The sequence below is a fragment of the Moschus berezovskii genome, chromosome 3, assembly GCF_049115385.1.
Source record: "Moschus berezovskii isolate FMDL1 chromosome 3, NW_MosBer_1.0, whole genome shotgun sequence".
NCBI lineage: Eukaryota > Metazoa > Chordata > Mammalia > Artiodactyla > Moschidae > Moschus > Moschus berezovskii.
Window position 1 is genome coordinate 35,958,932 of NC_142462.1, and position 22,826 is coordinate 35,981,757.

Below are 22,826 nucleotides of genomic sequence, written 5' to 3' on the forward strand. Positions count from 1 at the left end.
CCATGGATCAAACCAGTGTCTTTTATGTCTCCTGCATTGGCAGGCGGGTTCTTTACCACTAATGCCATCTGGGAATTTACTAGATACCAAATATTGTGGTAAATATTTTCGATAGATCACTTCAGTTAGTAGCTCTTACTCACTAAAATAATCCATCCCCACGTAACTCCTCTCTCTGAGTAGCCATTAAGACTTTTCTGCTGGACTTTATATTATGGTGGTGATAGCCACAGATATTATTTTTAGATTTGATTCTTTCTCATTCAGTATATTCAAAACCTTTTTAATGTTATTTTCCCTTTGAGCCCAGTGTTGATGGAACCCCACTATGAACTGAATGAGGATTTTATCAAGGGACATAGTATCCATATTCCCATGAAAAGGTATTTATTTCTACCGCCTATATGAAGAGAAGGTTTCTGCTTCATATCCAATTATCCAATCCAAAGCCAACTTGAGAGCATAACAAGGGAGTGTCATGGTGTGTCATTTGCTCATCAGCAAAATGTGGTAATCTAAGCTTGGCCCCTTCAACTTCTTCCTTAACAAGCAGAGTGGTCTGGGGTCAGCCCATTTAGGGCTGCCCACCTTAAGCTTACTGCTTAAAGCTAAAACCTTTTAGGAAACTCAAGTGATTTGCAGTTTTAAAGTAGCGATTATTGTTCTCTCCAGCAATGAGTAAAAGGCCTGTGTACAGAAAGATTTTCCTTTATCCTATAGTGAAAATTTGTCTTACTGAGGTGTCAGTCCATGCTGAGGTCTTCAACTGACCCAGGTACATGCGCTATTGCCAGCATCTATGTAATCCAAAATCAAGCCACAGCAGACTGCACCCTCTAACCCTGGTCATTTGGCAAGGGTTCCTAAAAGCCCTCTTCTTTGCTGAGACTAGTGAGCCTAGGATTTGCTTGCTCACCTGTGAGCACTTGATATGTGCTGAAAAGTGAAAGTGAAGTCGCTCAGTCATGTCCAACTCTTTGCGACCCCATGGACTGTAGCCTACAAGGTTCCTCCATCCATGGAATTTTCCAGGCAAGAGTACTGGAGTGGGTTGCCATTTCCTTATCCAGGGGATCTTCCCGACCCAGGGATCAAACCTGAGTCTCCTGCATTACAAAAAGGTCCTTTAACCGGCTGAGCCACCAGGGAAGCCAAGGCCCCTGAATGGCTGGAGCTCCCCGAATAGCTCAGGCCTCCGAGGACTGTGCTTTTGTTGATTCTGTATAGACTCCGCCTGTGGCTGAGATAACCAACGAGCAATATAACAACTCAACACAATACACTGAATATCTGATGTATTTTTCAGTGACTCTGTCAAAATAGGCAGCCATTCATCTTTAGACAGAGCCAACATAAACTACAATGATCCATCAAGGTGAAGATACCATATGGCCAGTGCCTAATGCCTCCAGCCATATGCCTAAGTCAACAGTTAAAAAACAACTACACAAATTAAAAAAAAAAAAATTAAATGCTGACCCACATATTAAAACACAAGCTCCTCCACATGAACTACACTTCCCAACATACTCCATTTCTATTTTTCATCAATTCAGCTCTGTCTGCCCGATTCTATCATTCTCCTGAATTAAACTTCTCTACCCAAACTTCAGGTCATTTCCATGGGTAGGCTTTTTCAACATATACTTAGAAAGCAGAACTGAATATATGCTCTTTGTAGGCAACCCAGCTCCTAAAAATGTTGACTGGGCTGGGCTATGCAAACCCAATTTCTCCTCCTAAACTGAGGCTGATGAAACAGAGATGTTATAATAAAGAATTTTCCCGCATGTAAAGGCAAATTTAGGAATAAGTAAATAGCCACTTTCGCCCATAATTAATATTAATAAACCAAAAAGCTTATTATTTTGAATACATTCCATAATCTGGCTGAAAAACATCTGAACTATTAAATAAGTTTATAATGTTGCTATTCTTATGCTATATTTTTCTATTATTATGCTTAAAATATGCTATATGTTTAAGCATATTAAGACTGAAAATGATTTGATAGATTATAGGATTCCTTTTCATAAGTAGATCAGGCTACTCAAATTGGTATTTATTCATTTTTTTCCATTCAAAATATTCCCCATATACAAATAATTAATGACTTACAAAGAATTTGCTTCATTGTTTAAAAAAGTAAAATTCACAAATTGTCTGTATTTAAATTGATAACTTTTTACCATGTACTTTAAAAAGTTAAATACAGAAGTACTCATTCTGAAAGGTACCAGATCTTTGTATCACATGATAATGGACAGAGAACTAAATAAAACTGTATTGCAAAGACAGTTGTCTTTTGGAGGCTCCAACAGTTCTCCTTATGGTGACCTTCTCTTCTCATCCAGTTCCTTTGCCTCTGTGATCCCTCTTCAACACATATGTTTATCAAGCACTCATTATGCATTGGACAAATGTGGTCCCCTACATAGCTTAGGTTCTCAGTGTGGCTGCTGCATGTCATTCTTTAGACCACTGTCTCACTTTTTCTTACAACTAATGGTTGGGAAGAATCTTACCAAACAATTCATGATGAGGTAGTAAGTATTCTGAATAGCTTAATGTGCTTAGTACCAGAGTTTCTGCTTCTTATATATAAATATGTCTTAACCCAAAAGAATTAATTTGCATCTGCATCCAATAAAGAGTAAATTTTCTTAGAATGCCTTTCTGGATGTCTTCAAACCTAAAAGTCACCTGCAAACAAACACAATCTTTTAGTCTCTCATAATAGAATGCTGCTTGATGTCTGGGCTGTGCAGACACTAGACACTAGAAATGCAGGTTCATATGATGATAAATAGATTCCCTATTACATTTATATTGAGTTGGTCTGTTTGCTGTTATTTTTGCCCCATAGAATTATGAGAAATGCTTTGTAGAAGTTGGAGACTAAAACATTGGTATGTTCTTCTAACTGCCGTAAAATTATTCCAGAATATTCCCAATTTCCCTCATTATGTACAAATTAGTGATCACTGTTCTATATCTAAAATGTGACTGATTTATTGATAGCTTAACCTGGATGTTAAAAATGAATACTACATTATGTTTGTCTTTCTTTGAACTAGGAGCTGAAGCTAATTTTATGCTGAAAATTCATCCTCTGAAGAAATATCCTGTGGATCTTTATTATCTGGTTGATGTCTCAGCATCAATGCACAATAATATTGAAAAATTAAATTCAGTTGGAAATGATTTATCTAGAAAAATGGCATTTTTCTCCCGTGACTTTCGCCTTGGATTTGGCTCATACGTTGATAAAACAGTTTCACCATACATTAGTATCCATCCAGAAAGAATTCATAATCAATGCAGGTATCTAGTACCAAACATGGACTTCCTAATGCTAAACAAGTTTAAAATCTTGTAAAATCTCATTTTGGTTTTATATCAAGGAGTTACTAAATTATCTATTTTTGTTTTAATTAAATGAGAAATAAAAATATTTATAGAGGAAGGACGTTCCTATCTGAAAACTTCTAATATTGAAGGGGGCTTTTATTTTTATACTTTTTCACTTAGTTTTTATTACAAACATTCAATATATATATATATTGGTATGGCTACCATATATATAAATACCTCTTTGAATATTCTGTATTTCTCTTTTTTATTGCTCCAAATTTGCTGAAGCAAGGCTTATCAATTTTAAAGTACTTATTTTGCCAGTATTGCACCTACATTTACATTACTGTATTGTGACTGTGTTTATAATTACATTGCTTATAATGTTATTTCAGAGAAAACTCAGCTAGCACATGGAGGGTCGGTAGGTCAAAAGATGAGAATTTGTTTGCTAGAAAGAGTTCTTTTTCTTATCATTTTGGAAGGCTGATTATAAATAATGTGTGCCCTACTGTGAAAGGAAAACTGACCTTTAAAATACGAATTTCTCAAACAACATTTAGCCTGTTGAATTTTCGGAGAGCAAATATAAATGTGTTCAGTTCTTCCTTAACAAAACATTTAATTTTATCATCTTCTTTCTGACTTCCATACATTGCCCAAATCACTTTACAGTGTATATAGTCTAATTTACCAAAACAGCCCTGCTGTCTGTTGTAGTGGAAAAAGACTGATGCATCTCCATATGGAGCTTCATACACCTTCTCCCTAAGCACAGATGCACCTGAGAAATAATCCTTACCTTTGAGGACATCATGGAATTCTCAAAACAATCTTAATGAATTTTGACCATTCATCAATGATTCTATAAGAATCACTTTAAAATTAATAAAATATTTTAAAATATCTAACAAAAAGATAGTATTTTAACTAAATTCCTAACAATATTTCCCCAAAAGTTTTTTTAAGTTGTTCTATGAACAAATGTGATAGGAAATCACTGAAAATTCTCCTCATAAAAATTAATAGTGTATATTAGCATAATAAAAGCCCTTAGGTGTCCTACATTAAAGGAACATGCTTAATCTTCTTTATGTTTTGAAACCAAGCCATTATATTCCTACCTGCAAATAAATATTCAGCAATATTGAGCTTTTCTCTGATTTTATAAAATATATATTTTTCTTAATAAAGTTTTATTGGCAAAAAAATAGTATTCCCTTCTCAAATCAACCACATACTTTTACATGAGTAATATTTTGGATCTTTGAAGGACACACAGCAAAACAATTTGCATTTCTTCTTTACCCATACAGTGACTACAACTTAGACTGTATGCCTCCCCATGGGTATATCCACGTGCTGTCTTTGACGGAGAACATCACTGAGTTTGAAAAAGCAGTTCACAGACAGAAGATCTCTGGAAATATAGATACACCTGAAGGAGGTTTTGATGCTATGCTTCAGGCAGCTGTCTGTGAGGTAAGAAGTTTCATATTATTGAGTGTTTGCTCAGATATAAAATTCCCCAAGAATTTATGATTTCTCTTTATGGAGTGAAACACTGCATAAAAGAATACATTCTTCTCCTATCTCTTGTTTGTCACCAGTGATACTCATTTTGGTATGTGTTCAGGACAGAGGGACTAAATTAGGAGAAGTTTATAAATAGGAAAAGATATAAGGAAAAGAAAAACTTATGTTCTTGGAAAATCATTTCCAAAAGGTCTGCTCTTTTCACTCACTACTCTCCAAGGAAGAACCAGAAATAGCTTGTTATCCTACTCACATCACATTAGGCAGTCTACACTTTGTAAACCTGGCCTTTTCTTCCTCTGCGGGAACATCAAAAGTCTCTTGCCAGGAACTAGTGTGGTTTAATGGCTGAGGAAGAGGATATACAAATAAAAGTTAATGCTATTTGTGAAACAGCACTGAATTTATGCACATAATTCTAGCCTGACTTAATGTTTGTTAACTTATATTTTATGATTACTTGAGATACAGACCACAGTAAAGTTCTATGTTATTGTACAAGATCTAATTACATGTTTATTTTAAGAGTCATATTGGATGGCGAAAAGAAGCTAAAAGATTGCTGCTGGTGATGACAGATCAGACATCTCATCTTGCTCTCGATAGCAAATTGGCAGGCATAGTGGTGCCAAATGACGGAAACTGCCATCTGAAAAACAACGTCTACGTCAGATCAACAAGCATGGTAATGTAACAATAGCCTATTAGTAATTGTGACTCTTTGGGTTAGTATAAGTTTAAATTGGCAAATTCAGCTGTCCCTGTACCAAGAAATTACCTAAAGGGTCATGATGCAAAGTCAGGACAAGTCATGAGAGACAAGTTACAGAACAATGCAAAATGTAAGGCTGAAATACATGGATAACATCTAGTAGCTGACTCTCTGCTGTCCTACCAAGCAATGTATAATTTATGAAAATAAAAGTTATAGAAAAGCTTACTTTTTTATGCAACTGAAGAACCTTCAAAGGAAAAGAGCTTTGCCTGACTACATTACTTGTAGCTAGTTCTACAGGGTTAGTATTGAAAAACATATTAGAGATGAAGAAAAGTGTATTTGACCTGACGAATCCTGAGTAAAACAGAATCTAAGTAGAGACTAGGGGAAAAAAGGAGTAAAACAAGGTTGGCTTTCAATATTTTATACTTCACTCCTTCCTTCTGAAGTTTATCTTTATTTGGGCTTCCCTGGTGGTTCAGATGGTAAATAATCTACCTGCAATGCTGGAGACCTGGGTTTGATCCCTGGGTCAGGAAGATGTCCTGGAGAAGGGAGCTTCCTGAGGGTTAGTTTTACCTCTGAATCATATATTTACATACAATTTCCTAGAAACATATTCCCCAACATTAGCTATTCTTCATGTAGAAAATCAATTGCATAAAGCATCATTTATTTGTGATACGATCCCTGTATATACATGCATGCAAATGTTAGAACAAAAGCTTCCAAACTTTCTTATATTGTGGCACCTAGGTCTTAGTAATCTTTACCCTGGTATACATAAGCAAAACAAACAGACAGCCTGACAGTTCTGTTAAGTAATTAGGGCCAAATAACGTAACTATTTATGTTCTAAAAACCTAGTAGCCAGTTAAAACAATAATACAGATGAATCATATATATATATATATATATATATATATAAAATTTGTGTCATTCTTAGTAAATATGTTATAATGGGAACTTCCCAAGCCTTGGAATCAAACAGGACATAGCCACCCTCATTTTCTGTTACATACTGATTTTCATGCTGCTTAGTTTTGCTAAGATATGACATCATGTAAAAGAACAGAGCCAAATGTAATCATAAAGCTGTGAACCACTTCCAGCTGGTAGTTCATGGATACCTGACAGATGTCAAGTATCGCTATGCTTCCCTTAAATATTTAAGATATTTTGCGGCACGCTGATGAGTGTACCACCGTGCTTGAAGACACTTCATGTACAGTTTGGGAAATGTAATATCAGAAGCATATAAATTGTGCTGAAATGTATGTGGTTCCTATAACTGAAATTTAAATAGTTTTAGTTAGTTAATCTGAAATTCCCTACCAGACTTTTTGAAAGTCTAAAGGAACAACTGCATTACCACATACAACAAGATCAACCCTTGGTTGGTTTAGATTCTCGAAAGCAACCTCAACATTTAAAGATTTTTTTAAAGTAGCTAGAATTTGAATTTTGAAATCTAGGATTTGGAGTTATTCCCTCAGTGTCTTTCTCATTGTTGATTCTCTCCTACTCAGTCACATTTCACTTCAGTAGACTCATCCATTTTAGTCATTTCTTATCTTTCCTTCTGTTCCATCTCTTTTAATCTGAGATAGAGTTCTAATTCATTTACTGGGAGTTGAGAGAAGACAAAAGGCACCATTCTATTGTGAGAAAAGTAGAAGCTTTTTTTTTTTAAGGAAAAATAATAATTACATTATTCTCAAAATGCACTGCAATTATCCTTTTAAAAGGTTTGCCAAGTCACTGAAGTCAGCTCTCCACAACTGTACTTCAGATGGTGCTGCTGCTCATCTAGGAAGGATTCCTTAAGGCAAAGAAATGTTCTCATACTTTTAGACATATTCCATGCCATATAACCTTATGGAAACAAAGTATAATTCTGGCGGAATTTTACACAGTGTTTGGACTCATATATCAGGAATTTGGACAAACTATCATGAAATGTATTTGCCTTCTTGAACACTGTTTTACCTACTTAAAAGAATGAACATGTCACTGATACCTTCCACATGTCACTGATAGGTACTGAATAAACCAATATTGCTACTACCTTAGAAGAATATTTTACCTCATTTATCCCAGGCCTGTGTTTTAAGGAGGCCTTTCCTAAGAAGTCTCATTCCCTTCATTTCCAGGGACACTGCCCTAAAACAAAAGAAACTGAAGCATTTTGATTGATCCCTTGACTGTGCATTTATACACACAAGATGTACTAATTCTCTGAAAGCTCCTCTATCCAAAGCTACCCTGAGCTTAACTCTAAGCGTATTTATCTGCTCATTTTAAAACAACTTCTGTTCTCTCCTATTCAGCCATGATAGAGGAATTTGAAAAGATAAAGTTTAGACAAGCAATCAAATATTTTGCTTCTTAGTTTTATCTCCAGCAGCCAATACCAGTAATGTTGAATAGTATCTGGGCCTCTTGGTCCAAGACTCTGGTTCTTTCATTTATAAAAGGTAATAACTGATAAAAGGCCTTTCATATGTCTAATTTAATCATCCAGGTTCTACTGCTTATTCACATAGCTATTTCATGAGGATCAATGTGAATTTCAGAATAGTAACATCCACCATGTTTTGAGGTTTTATTAACTGAAATCACTATTGCTACATACATACAGTATCAGTATATCGCATACAGTACAGTCCATACTGTATGAAATTTATCTTTATAACAACTTGGTAAGGTAGTCATAATTATCTTTTTTTTATAAACAGAAAAACTGAGGGTATAAGAAATTAAGAAACTTGACTGAGGACACAGCTAAAAAGTTAATCAGTGGTAAAATCGGGGTTCAATCCAGTTCAATCTTTTAATAAATACATATTCTTAACTACTTTGCCATACTGTCTCAAGGGATACCTAGAAGGAATACAGTGGTGAAGTTCTTGGTGTAAATTTTACTCTACTTTCTAGTTGCAATCTTACTTATAGAAAAAATAAAGTAGATAATTTGTCTTATATATAATACACGATGAGATAAAATTTTAAATAATTTATATTTAAACATTGTTATATTTTATATATGACCATTGGCAAATAATGTTTTAGTATTAACTAAATTACATTTTCCACTGCTTTTTCTCCAAGTGCCAGAATGAAAAACTTGAGTAGTAATACAGTTTTACAATTTACCAGTAATAATAACAGTTTAAAACTTAAAAATTCATTCTAAAATGGTAGAGGTTAGTATAAAAATTATTAATGGTGTAGAAGACAAGTTGTTGAAACCAAGGCTTTAGAATTTCATCCTGTTTCACTACCCAGCTTCTCCAGATTCCTAACCTCATTCAGAGCCCTCTTCACAACCATTCATCCCACCCTCAACCACGGGTAATGCCAGAGTCTCCAAAAACAATGAAAAGGGCCTAGGGAGCAAATATTTGGAAGAGGCAAACAGGTCAAACAATGAGATTTTCAAATATTGCTGTGACTCTCAGTCCTTATGAAGACATGCAAATAGGCAAGATCCTGCTGCTGCTACTAAGTCGCTTCAGTCATGTCCGACTCTGTGCAACCCCATAGACGGCAGCCCACCAGGCTCCGCCGTCCATGGGATTTTCCGGGCAAGAGTACTGGAGTGGGGTGCCATTGCCTTCTCCAAGGCAAGATCCTACCACACTGCTAATTGTATTTAGTAGCTTTGATTTGGTGTTTCTTTCTCTGAACCTTTTTTTTTCTTTTTGTGCCTCATCATTTTAAGGTCAGTGATTCTTCACTCCTCCTCTAACTCCCAGAAGTCCTTTAATTTGTTTAGTCTCATAGAAATTACTAATATGTTATAAGAATAATAAAGTTAATTCTAATATGGCTAAACTAAAGCATATAATCAAAACTTTCGCCCTATTTCCTGATTAATACTTTTTCTCTGCTTAACACTGTATAAAAAACTTTCAAAATTAAACAGATAAGATTAGAGTGTTAGCACCTCTGGGTTTTATGAACATGCACCATCAGCAAAGTAAAGGGGATTTCACCCAAGCAAAAAGCACCTAGAAAGTTTTAAGTTTATATGCAATTTTTTTTTTTAATATTGTTAACGACTTTTAGTTTAAGGTAAGAGAGAGCTTTCAGCAAGAGAAAAACAGAGTCACATACAGGGAACACCCATAAGGCTATCAGCTGACTTTACAGCAAATTTTGCAAGACAAGGGAGTGACATGACACACTTAAAAGTGCTGAAAGGAAAAAAACCCTACAACCTAGGATGCTCTATACAGCAAGTTATCATTCAGAATTAAAGGATATATAAAGAGCATCTCAGACAAGCAAAAACTAAGAGAGTTAATATTATCCAAACTTAAATGTTAAAGAGTATTTTTTAAATGAAAAAGAAAAGGCTGTAACAAAGAAATAAATTATAGGAAGGGGAAACACCACTGGCAAAGGCAGATATATAGTAACATGGTGGTTCAACTACTTAAATAAGCTAGTGAAAAGGTTAAAAGACAAAATTATAGAATCAACTAAAACTATAATAAATAGTTAAGGGATAGGCATGAAAATGTAAACATGATATCAAAAACACAAAAGGTAGAAAGGGGATAGTAAAAAAAATTAGCTCTTCTACAATATGTTTAAACTTAAATGACTATCAGCTTAAAACAAGCAGACATAGTTACACATCAACATATATGAACTCCATGGTAACCACAAATCAAAAACCTACAATAGGTATACAAAAGCTAAAATGAAAAGAGATGAACTAAAGTCTACTACTAAACTAAAAAGAGACTAAAACTAAAAAGAGATGAACACAAGCATACTACTAAAGCAAATCATCAAACCACAAAGGAACAGACTACAACAAGAAGACAAAACAGAAACAACCAGAAAAAAGTAACAAAATGGCAATAAGCACATACCTACCAATAATCATTTTGAATGTCAATGGGCAAAATGCTCCAATCAAAGGGCATAAGGTGGCTCATTTGATAAAAAAAAAAAAAAATCCATCTATATGCTGCTGTAAGACACTCACTTGAGAGGGACAGACTGGAAGTAAGGGGTTGAAAAAAAATACTCTATACAAATGGAAACAGGAAAGCTGAGGCAGCAGACCTGTATCAGACAAAGTAGACTTTAAAAGAAAGTCTGTAACATAAGACAAATAAGGGCATTAAATATTATATAATGATAAAGGGATCCATACAAGAGGAGATTACACTTATTAACATATATATGCCCAATATAGGAATACACACACACACACACACACACAGAAATAAAGGAAGAAATGGACAGTAATACAATAATAGTAGGACACTGTAACATCCCAATGACATCATTGGGGAGATCATCCAGACAGAAAATCAATAAGGGAACAGTAGCCTTAAATGGGAGAAGGCAATGGCAACCCACTCCAGTACTCTTGCCTAGAAAATCCCATGGACAGAGGAGCCTGGTAGGCTACAGTCCATGGGGTCACTAAGAGTCAGGCACGACTGAGTGACTTCACTTTCTCTTTTCACTCTCATGCATTGGAGAAGGAAATGGCAACCCACTCCAGTATTCTTGCCTGGAGAATCCCAGGGACGGCGGAGCCTGGTGGGCTGCCATCTATGGGGTTGCACAGAGTGGGTCATGACTGAAGTGACTTAGCAGCAGCAACAGCAGCCTTAAATGAACCTTTAGACCAGTTGCACTTTATATCTACAGGACATTCCATCCAAAAATAGCAGAATGCAAAATCTTCTCAAGTATACATGAAACATTCTCCAGAGACCACATGCCAATTATCTCGACAAATATAAGAAGATAGAAATTAAATCAAGCATCTTTTCTGACCACAATGGCATGAACCTAGAAATCACTTACAGACAGAAAAGCAGGAAAAGAACAAAGACATGGAGACTAAACAATATGCTAGTAAGAAATCAGTGGTCAATGAAGAAATTGATGGGGAAATCAGAAAATAAATTGAGACAAATAAAAATGGAAACACAATACTCTAAAATCTATGGGATATACCAAAAGCAGTTCTAAGAGGGAGGTTTATAGTATAGGCCTATGTCAAGAAATTAGGAAAAATTTAAATAAACAGCCTAATTTACCATCTAAAGGAATTAGGGAAACAAACACAAAGTCAAAAGTCAGCAAAAGGAAGGGTATAATAAAGATTAAAGCAGAAATAAAGAAATTGAAGTTTATTTACTAAACTACAATAGAAGAGAACAACAAAACCAAGAGCTGTTTTTTTTAAAGATAAAATTAATAAGCTGTTGATCAGGATAATTAAGAAAAAAAAAAAGAGAGAGAGAGTACCCAAATACACAAAATAAGACATGAAAGAGAAGTTCTGCTGTAATCACATAAATACAAATGATGATAAGAGAGCACTAAGAACAGTTAATACCAACAAATTGGACAAACTAGAAGAAATAGATAATTTCCTACAAACAAACAATATTCCAAGACTGAATTAGGAAGAAATAGATAATTTAAACAGATCACTAACTAGTATTGATACTGAATCAGTAATCAAAACCTCCCAAACAAAAGTCCAGGACCAAAGAGCTTTAGGAGAATGCCACCAAACATACAAAGAAGAGTTAATATCTATCTTTCTTAAACTATTTCCAAGAATTGAAAAGAAGAAAACACCACTTCCTGAGCTACTTTCACTTTCATTTTTTTCACTTTCAAACACTTCCAAACTGATTCCATGGGGCCACCTTTACCCTGAAACTAAAATCAGACAAAAACAATACCAAAAAAAAAAATACAGGTCTATGTCTCTGATCAATATAAATGATTATATCATTATATGCAGATAACATGATACTATATATAGAAAACCATAAAGTCTCCATCAAAAAGCTATTATAACTAATGAATTCAGTAAAACTTCAGGATATAAGATTAATATACAAAATCTGATACTTTTCTGTACACTAATAATATATTAGTATATATTTTCTCAGGAACAGAAAGCAAGAAAACAACTTCATTTAAATTTGCATCAAAAGGAATAAAAATACCCAAGAATAAACTTAAGAAGGTGAAAGACCTATGCTCCAAAAACTATAAAACATGATGAAGCAAATTGAAAATGACAAAAAGAAATGGAAAGATATCCCATGCTCTTGAGTTGGAAGAATTCGTATTGTTAAAATGACCATACTACCCAAAGCCATCTACACAAAGATGTAACACAAATTCTCAACTACCAAAGGCATTTTTCACATAACTAAAACAAATTATTCTAAAATTTATATATAATCACAGAAGACCCCAACTTGCCAAAGAAATGTTGAGAGAAAAAAACAAAGCTGGAAGCATCATTCTCCCTGACTTCAGACTATACTACAAAGCTACAGCAATCACAACAGTACGTACTGACACAAAAATAGACATATAGATCAGATACATAGATAGTCCAAAAACAAACCCATGCACATATTGTCAATTAATCTATGACAAACGAGGCAAGAATATACAGTGCAGAAAAGACAGACTCTTCAACAAATGGTGCTGGGAAAACTGACAGCTACATTCAAAAGAATAAAACTAGAACATTCTTTTTTTTCACATCATATTCAAAAATAAACTCAAATGGATTAAACACCTAAATGTAAGACCAGAAACCACAAAACTCTTAGAAGAAAACATAAGCAGTATGGTCTTTGACAAACATCTTAGTACTATTTTTCAGACCTGTCTCCTCAGGCAAGGGAAAGAAAAGCAATATAAACATATGGATCCTAATCAAACTGAAAAGTTTTTACACAGCAAAATAAACCATCAACAAAATGAAAAGGCATCCTACTAAATGTGAGATGTTTGCAAATGATATGTCTAATAAGGGGTGAATATCCAAAATATATTAAGTTAATACAACTCAATATCAAAAAACAAACACGCGTATTTTAAAAATGGGCAAAATACCTCAATGGGCATTCTTCCAAAGAAGAAATACAGATGGCCAACAGGCATGAGAAAAGATGTTCAACATCACTAATCATCAGGGAAATGCAAGTTAAAACCACAATGAGATATCACCTCATACCTGTCAGAATGACTATTCTCAAAAAGACCACAAATAACAAATATAGACAAGGAATCTAAAGAAAAGGGAATCATAGTGCATTGTTGGTGGGAATTTAAACTGGTACAGCCACTATGGAAAACAATACTGAGATTACTCAAAAAATTAAAGATAGAACTAAGATATGATCCAACAATTCCACTCCTAGGCATATATATCTGAAAAAAATGAAAATCAAAGATCTACGTACCTCTATGTTCGTAGGAGTACTGTGTACAAAGGTCAAGATAGGAAAGCAATCTCTCCATCAAGAGATAAATGAAGTTTGTGGGATATATATATATACACATGCATGCAATGGAGTATTACTCAACTCTTGAATGAACTATTGGCATTTGCAATAACATGGATGGATCTGGAGGGTATTATGTTGAGTAAAATGAGTCAGACAAAGACAAATACTGCATATTTTCACTTATACGCTGAATCTGAAAAAAGTACAAATGAATGACTACAACAAATCAGAAACAGACTCACAGATACAAGCTGGTAGTTACTAGCAGAGAGAGGGATGAGGGAGGGGCACGATAAAATAAAAGGATTAAGAGGTATAAATTATTGGGTATAAAATAAGATACCAAGATGTAACATACAACACAGGGAATATAGCTAATATTTTGTAGGCTAGGCTATTATAGCTAATTGCTTATAATCTATAGAAACAGTGACTCACTATGTTGTACACCTGAAATTAATATAATCTTGTAAAGCAACTACACTTCAATTTAAATAACACGTACATGTGTATATATATATATATATATAAAACAGCTTTTAAAACTAATGAAATGCCTGATTTTAGCTTGCTACTCTATGATCTGTTTATAACTGTAAATGCCATGTGAACAATAAGGACTTCAATAATAACTTTCAGTTCAGTTCAGTTGCTCAGTCATGTCCGACTCTTTGCGACCCCATGAATCACAGCACGCCAGGCCTCCCTGTCCATCACCAACTCCCAGAGTTCACCCAAACTCATGTCCATTGAGTCGGTGATGCCATCCAGCCATCTCATCCTCTGTCATCCCCTTCTCCTCCTGCCCCCAATCCCTCCCAAAATCAAGGTCTTTTCCAATGAGTCAGCTCGTCACATGAGATGGCCAAAGTACTGGAGTTTCAGCTTTAGCATCAGTCTTCTCCTTGCAGGGGACTCTCAAGAGTCTTCTCCAGCACCAAAGTTCAAAAGCATCAATTCTTCTGCGCTCAGCTTTCTTCACAGTCCAACTCTCACATCCATACATGACTACTGGAAAAACCATAGCCTTGACTAGACGGACCTTTGTTGGCAAAGTAATGTCTCTGCTTTTCAACATGCCATCTAGGTTGGTCATTACTTTCCTTCCAAGGAGTAAGCGTCTTTTAATTTCATGGCTGCAATCACCATCTGCAGTGATTTTGGAGCCCAAAAAAATAAAGTCTGACACTGTTTCCACTGTTTTCCCATATATTTCCCATGAAGTAATGGCACCGGATGCCATGATCTTTGTTTTCTGAATGTTGAGCTTTAAGCCAACTTTTTCGCTCTCCTCTTTGACTTTCATCAAGAGGCTTTTGAGTTCCTCTTCACTTTCTGCCATAAGGGTGGTGTCATCTGCATATCTGAGGTTATTGATATTTCTCCCGGCAGTCTTGATTCCAGCTTGTACTTCTTGCAGCCCAGGGTTCCTCATGATGTACTCTGCATATAAGTTGAATAAGCAGGGTGACAATATACAGCCTTGATGTACTCCTTTTCCTATTTGGAACCAGTCTGTTGTTCCATGTCCATTTCTAATTTGTAGACCTAATTTGAAGCTTCTCATGCTTGCAGAAAACTAGCCAGGAAATTATTTCTGCAAACAGTATTTAAGTGTTGGTTTTTTTCCCCCTAAAAGTGAAAGCAAAGTTGCACATAGAATCACCTGGGCTAGGTTCAAAGTAGACTCACACTGCTTTTCTAATGCCCCTAAAAATGAGAAAAATAATGATTTTCCAAAGTAACTCAACAAAACCAAAAACTGATGAAAATATTTATGAAATAGAATATTCTAAATAAATCATGTTTAAGCAGAAAATTTTTTATTACCATCTCATTGAGCAGCTTACAAAAAATGATTAGTCCATGCCCCTCATTCACTAATAAGGATATCAAGAATGCAACGGACACCATGTTGACAGGAGCCACAAATTTCAAACACTTCAGGAGCCAGATGCAAAAGGTAAATACATGAGGCAAGTCAAAGCATATCCAACAGCCCAGCATCTAGCCTTTAGTGATGGTCTCCAAATGTCTTTTACTGAAAGCTGTCTTGTATTAAGCAGCTATGGTATTTGCTCCTTTACACTTAGGGAGCACCATCCAACATCCCAGTGAAGTATAGACATTGCTATTACCTCCATTTTATAAGTGAGAAGATGGAAGCACTAAAAGAATCAGGAACTTGTCTGTGGTCACACAGCCCAACATAGCAGTGCCTAGGTAAATGACAAGCAATGTGCCATCAGGACATGAGCCCCTCATTTCAGTTCAGTTCAGTCGCTCAGTCGTGTCCAACTCTTTGCGACCCCATGAACCGCAGCACTCCAGGCCTTCCTGTCCATCACCAATTCCCGGAGTCTACCCAAACTCATGAGCCCCTGCTGCTGCTGCTGCTAAGTCACTTCAGTCGTGTCCAACTCTGTGTGACCCCATAGACGGCAGCCCACCAGGCTCCCCCATCCCTGGGATTCTCCAGGCAAGAACACTGGAGTGGGTTATCATTAATTTGGGCTTAATAATTATAAAATGGTAAATTAAACACGTGTTAACCCATTTAATCCCCACGATAACTCTGAGAAGTAGATACTAGATACTAGTTTTTATACTTCTTTTACCTATATAAAAACTATATCACAGAGAGGTAAAGACAGATTCCCAGTGTCATGGAGCTAATAATTGCAGAACCAAGAGTTGAAGCCCCAAGTAGTCTGTTTCCAGGGCCGCTGCTCCTGGTATGGCTCTCAGCCAGAACAATTTTGTATCCTGCCTCCATGAAGATATTTCAATGTCCAGAGGTATTTTGGTTGTTACAACTAAGGGAGGAGGGACATATTGGCATCTAATAGGTAGAGGCTAGGGACATCGCTGAGTATCTTACAACACACAGGACAATCCCACACCACAACACAAAATGTAAATAGTGCCACTGATGAGAAACACAGGCCTATGAGATTATTACTGTGCAGACATATGGACAGAAAAAGAGGCCACTGGGAGAGATGGAGACTGACAAAAATAAGTCTTCATCTTTAAATAAATCTGTTCTAGCAGATTGTTTTCATGCTCTGTCATCTAAAAATCGATTTATAAAAAGTAATGAAAAAATAATCCAGATAATTGAGTGCTTTCACTTAACCAAGACATTTTTTCATATCTTATTATGATATGCAGTACTTAAAATTCTATATCATATAAGAACTTTTTATAATGAATCTCACTTTTATGGAGAATCTTAAATGCTTATTTTTTGTCACTGCATAGGTACATTATTAACATTCATACATCTCTACACATTTATTTCTTTAACCAAAACTGTTTCCATTTAATCTTTCTTACCTCCTCTTTCCTTCTGACATTTTAAGTTATTTCTCACAAATCACAGTGAAGGTGTTGATGAAGAAGAAAAATGTGAAAGGAATCCTTTTGCCCTTAACTACTTAGGCACCGCTTTGGCACATTGCTTTCCCTTCTCCCTTTTGGCCATGAAATTCTTGTTATCTCTATTAATTATTTTCAACGTTTAGAGAAACAATAGGTAATGGGTTAGCTAGAGGAGGAATTAAGGCTGAGGAGTAGTGATGTCACCAAACCAGGACAGCTGTCTGAGAGGGAGTATTCCTGCTAGTGAAATACAAGACATAAAAGGTAAAATACTTAAAAGATACTGTGCTTCATGGGGGAAAGGGGAAAGGGTTCAACAATGGCCATTAATCCACAACTTTCCTGTTAACAATGGTTTATTTAAACATCTGTTAAGCATTTGTAACTTTAACAAATTGGCCTCGAGGTACTTAGAATTTTCGTTTAAAACAGTTCTTTCTAGGGTTAAAAAATGTGTTCTTTTAAACTTAAAAATACACTGACCTTCTTAATGATCTTCTGAGAAAAAATAATTTTCTGGATTTAAATTTTGTATATTTTCAGTCAATGTTACTTCCTGTTTTTGAGAAGGAGAAAGAGATTAAAAAGTCTCCAAAAACTGCTTACATTTTGGACTGCTTATTAAATATTGATTTTATGTGTGTTAAGAATAAGCTGGTCAAAAACATGTGGATTAAGTTTTCCATAAAATATGAATGGTTTTAAAAATTAAGAAGGGGGAATGCTTGGCAAACTCTGATTATTTTTTTTCAAAGCAAAAGTATTTGAAAAGCAGTTGTTGCCATTAGAAAATATTCCCAGTACAGTTAGATACAATTTTTATCATAAACTGACAACCCAGGATTTGAATACAGGATTTTCTTCTTTTAAATAGACTTTGTACTATTGCATGCATGCACACTAAGATGCTTCAGTTGTATCTGACTCTTTGCAACCTTATAGATTGTAGCCCACCAGGCTCCTCTGTCCCTGGTATTTTCCAGGCAAGAATACTGGAGTGGGTTGCCGGGCCCTCCTCCAGGGGATCTTTCCAATCCAGAGACTGAACCCGGGTCTCTTGTGTCTCCTGCATTGGCAGACAGGTTCTTTAACACTAGCGCCACCTGGGAAGCCTATCAAATATATATGCATATATATATATTAATATATTTGCATTTCAATACTTGTTACTGAATTTCACCTCAGAATGTGATTGTCACTAATATGTCTCTGTTTCTGAATATTAGATAATCTTTTAATTATGTCACTTGGAGTCCAATGTTAACCTAAAAGGTGCTAAAGACTTTGTACTATGTTGAATGCAACCCTCTTCATTTTTCTGAGCTTCTGCTATTTTTATGGCACTTTTGTCTTTAAAATATCCTTAATACTTTGATGTTAACCTTATTTTTTTTAGTAATTTAAATGCCTCTAGTAAAACAATAATCCTTCCCAACCCAATACATTTTTATGTTAATCATACAGTTCTCCTTATAACAGATGTTTGGAAGTGTGTGGAACTAATCCACTAAATTTCACTCCCTTCTTTATCTCATTTTCTCATTTCTCATTACAGGAACATCCCTCACTAGGCCAACTTTCAGAAAAGTTAATAGACAACAATATTAACGTCATCTTTGCAGTTCAAGGAAAACAGTTTCATTGGTATAAGGTATGTTAACTCCCAAAATGTAAAAATTAAAATATTTGCATCTATAGTTAAAATTAGAATAATTCTCAGAACCCCAGGTAAGGATTCTGGGGCTCTTATACTTTGTACAATCTAAATTTAATACTATATTAACTAATGTATGCTACACAGTGTCCTAAGTTGACATTTAAGTATAAATAAATACAAATTCTGTGTTTGCAAGCCTAAAATTAGAATCAAGTGAGGGCACTGATAGTACTTGGTACTGACTGTGACAATATTGGAGAAGACTTTTATCAGGTGAAAAGTAGTTCACACCCCAACTATACCATGTCCACATTTCTGCTTATTCTAGTCCATGGGCATATCTTTATAATAGATTAGATTGGGGAGCATCACTATTTTTCAACAAATCTAGCACCAACATACCTAGATTTTGTCTAGGTCATCTAAAAAAGGAATAAGAGGAGCCATGGAAGTGGCTGACTCAGTTAAAGCCTTCCTACATAAGAATAATTTTGGTTTTGTCCAGAATCTTTTCAGCCAGGTGAGTCCTACAAGCAGAAAAGACATTTGACACCTGTGTCACTCTGGCAGCACCCCATGGGATTCCTCCTGTCACCCCCAATATAGAACTTCTGTGATCCTGCTATAGCTTTCTTTTCACAGTCTTTTAGATTCTTTTTTCCAGGAAACTCTCTTTTCTTCATTTCTACAGTTGAGTGATACCCTAATTTTCTTTACACATGTCTGTTCACTGGATCTTCATCTCCCTTGTTGTCTTTGCTTTTCCCTCGTACCCACAATGTCCTTTACTTATTTTTTTTTAAGATTTCAGAGAAACTATTTTTTTTTTTTGTTTCAACAGCTACTTGAATTAATTTGCATTTTCCACAAAGCTGGTGTTCCCGTCACCAGTTTCCCTAATATCTGACTACTACATTTATCATCTGAAAGTGCGACTTTAATTATATCATTTCATCCCTTAGCAATTGTATCTTCCCTAGAGTGAAGATGTAATTCCCTGTTTTCCAAAATTTACATACCATGGAATTCGTTTTAAGGAAACAGCTGTTATATCCACAGAAGTAGAGCTCGGACTCAAATTAAATGCCCAAATCACTTTATTAACAATAGTAACAGCTTCCACTTATTGACTACTTACTGTTGTCAAGCACTGAGTTTATTAACATTAATTCATTTGATACTCTAAAAACTCATAACAAGAAGGATAATATTACTAATTTGCCCATTTTAAAGATGAAGGAAACAAATGCATTTAGGGAGGTTATATACTTTCCTAACAGCCTAAATCCTGTGTTCTTAACCTCTAAGCTTAAATTTCAAATTGAGTTTCAACTCACTGAGCAGGTTTTTATTTTTTGCTTCTTTTTCTCTGCTATTTATTACTTCTTGATGGTGATATTGGCTCTAGCAATTTCTTCCTACTCCTTTAAGAAAATTTCCACGGACTGTTAAACCATAAAACCAGGTTTATTATTAATTGACTTGCATGCAAAGTAAAAATCAACAGGTTCTAAAAGCGTAACAAGTTCTGCTGAGTCCTATGTATGTCATGTAGTAACCCAATCTGGTTGCTCACAGATATTTTTATTAATCACCTTTGTCTGAGTTGTAACAGCTTCCTAACCCATCTTCCAAATCCACCTTTCACCTGGCTGCAGGATGAGCTATTTGAATCACACTTTAAGTAAATTGCCCCAGTGGTTTTCTCTGATCTAGAGGATCAAGCCTTTATTATGGCACATGAGGCTAGTGGGTCCCTGCTTGCCTCGCTGACCTCATCCCCCAAAGCTGTCTGCCTTAAACTTGTCCCTCTAGTCATGCTTCTAATTCTCCTGTGAACACACTCACCAGGCTCTTTCTTTCCTTTGTAACTCTGTTCTTGCTATTTATCTCCCATCCCTGGAAGCCTTTCTCCATTATTAGTTGATTAATTCTTACTCATCCTTGAAGACACAATTCATGAATCACCTCCTCCAGGAAACAGTCCCTGACAAATTTCCCCAGCTCTCAAATGCCTGCTCAGTATCCCTCTCATTAGGGTCCATATATATGACTATTGCTTCATGGAACATCATTTTCGAAAATGTCATTTACATTCCTGTGAAATCCTTAAGGGTAGAAACTATGTGGCCTAATAATTTAGCGTTTCCAAAGTGGCATATGATGCTACTTAATAAAAGTTATAGAAATGAATTTTTAAAATACCTGACAAATATATTTCCCTTTTACCTGAGGTACTAAATTATTTGTAGTAGCTTATTGTTCAAGTAGTAGCTGGCATACAGCAAGAATTCAGTGATACTTGTGAATGATAAAATGAATATATAAATGCATTTCAAGACTTTTCATAATCTGATTCCATATAAATATGCACCATTCACTCTAGTAAAACTAGTTACTTCTCTATTCTTAGTTAATCTACAACTTTGGTAAACCTTTAAGCCTTTACTAATTCTCATTTTCTCACTAGGAATACCTAGAGTCCATTTTTTACGGACCATCAGAACACCTGTTCGATGAAACTCCCATTTGTGACTTTGATTTTTTCCTCCTGTCTGCACAAACATGTCCTAAAGACCACTCCATGGAAAAGCAGTTCTGCAAAATATTTATGTTACATGAGAAAAGAGTTTTGTAATTAAGGAAATGTTAGAGAATGTGGCAGTTATTATAATAATGCTAAAGTACTTCTGAATTGCAGGGGTATACATTTTGATTCTCTATGTGGAAGAAACCATATGCAGAACTTATCATATTCATTTGCCCTCAGAACCGTTTTCACTGGGACCAGGTTCTGTGGTCTATACTTTAAGGTTTAGGTCAGCATGTAACTTAGGTGCTCACACACACTCGCACATACAAATACATATCATTTGAGGTATATATGTTTTAGCTGCTTTAGTTAGTTGCTTATATTTTTTCTTGTGTTTTAACTTTTTTATTCATGTAATGACTCATATTCCATTGATACCTATAAGATTTTTAAATATTTCTTGATTGCTAAGCCACTCTACATAGTTGTAATTTAGTGAATGTCAGTGGTATGTTTTCTAGGACCTTCTACCCCTCTTGCCTGGCACCATTGCTGGTGAAATAGAATCAAAGGCTGCAAACCTCAATAATCTGGTTGTAGAAGCCTATCAGGTATGTATATATTGTACACATTTCTTTTTCAAATAAACTTTTAACCCCAATTTCTATAGCAAGGTACAAACTAATGCCCTATCATCTTGAGAGGAGTGGTGGAAAAACATTAGGTTAGGAATTAGGAACCTGATTTAGCCCTGGTTCTACCACTAACTAGATACAGAACCTTGGTAAAGTCATTTCAGCTTTCTGTGTTTCACTATGTCCTTTGACACAGTTTACTAAATTCAGGTTGAGCTAGAGACTAAATTTCCTTCCTTATTAATGTTCAGAGAGTCACCAAGTCACAGCCATAGAATATACTTTATTACCAAGAAATATCATAATTTCCCATGCCATAAAGATAATCAATCCACTCTGTTATTTAAACAGCAACTTTCCAAAAAAAAATAGATTGTTCAGTTGTTTGATTCAAAGAATTACCTTAAGAGATACACTATTTTACTGAGATGACAGTTGTATGCTGTTCTCAGGTTGTGAAGAGTAGGTGCTAAATACAAAGTTAAAGAAATATCTGCTCTCCCAACCTAGGTCATTCCTGGATAAAATAATCTCTTTTAGGACACTGTAAAAATAGTAACTGTTATTTTAATACCACTAAGAGCGAGTTACTTTCCATACATGACCTCATTCAATCCATTCAACCAACATAAGGCAGGTATTAGTACTCCCATTGTGTATTTGTAGAATTTCAAAGAAGGTAAGCAAATTAACCAAAGATCAAACA

General features: G+C 35.3%; 1 protein-coding gene across 3 annotated transcripts in view; it reads left to right on the forward strand.

The window, feature by feature from the left end:
* ITGB8 (integrin subunit beta 8) overlaps positions 1 to 22,826 on the forward strand; it is a 95,864-nt gene that overhangs the window by 54,986 nt on the left and 18,052 nt on the right. For all 3 annotated transcript variants that reach the window (XM_088833642.1, XM_055420557.2, XM_055420558.2), the window contains 5 exons: positions 3,078 to 3,324; positions 4,671 to 4,836; positions 5,417 to 5,575; positions 18,851 to 18,946; positions 22,007 to 22,096. In XM_088833642.1, the coding sequence (XP_088689768.1) occupies positions 3,078 to 3,324; positions 4,671 to 4,836; positions 5,417 to 5,575; positions 18,851 to 18,946; positions 22,007 to 22,096 (758 nt within the window). The remainder of the gene's footprint in view (positions 1 to 3,077; positions 3,325 to 4,670; positions 4,837 to 5,416; positions 5,576 to 18,850; positions 18,947 to 22,006; positions 22,097 to 22,826) is intronic.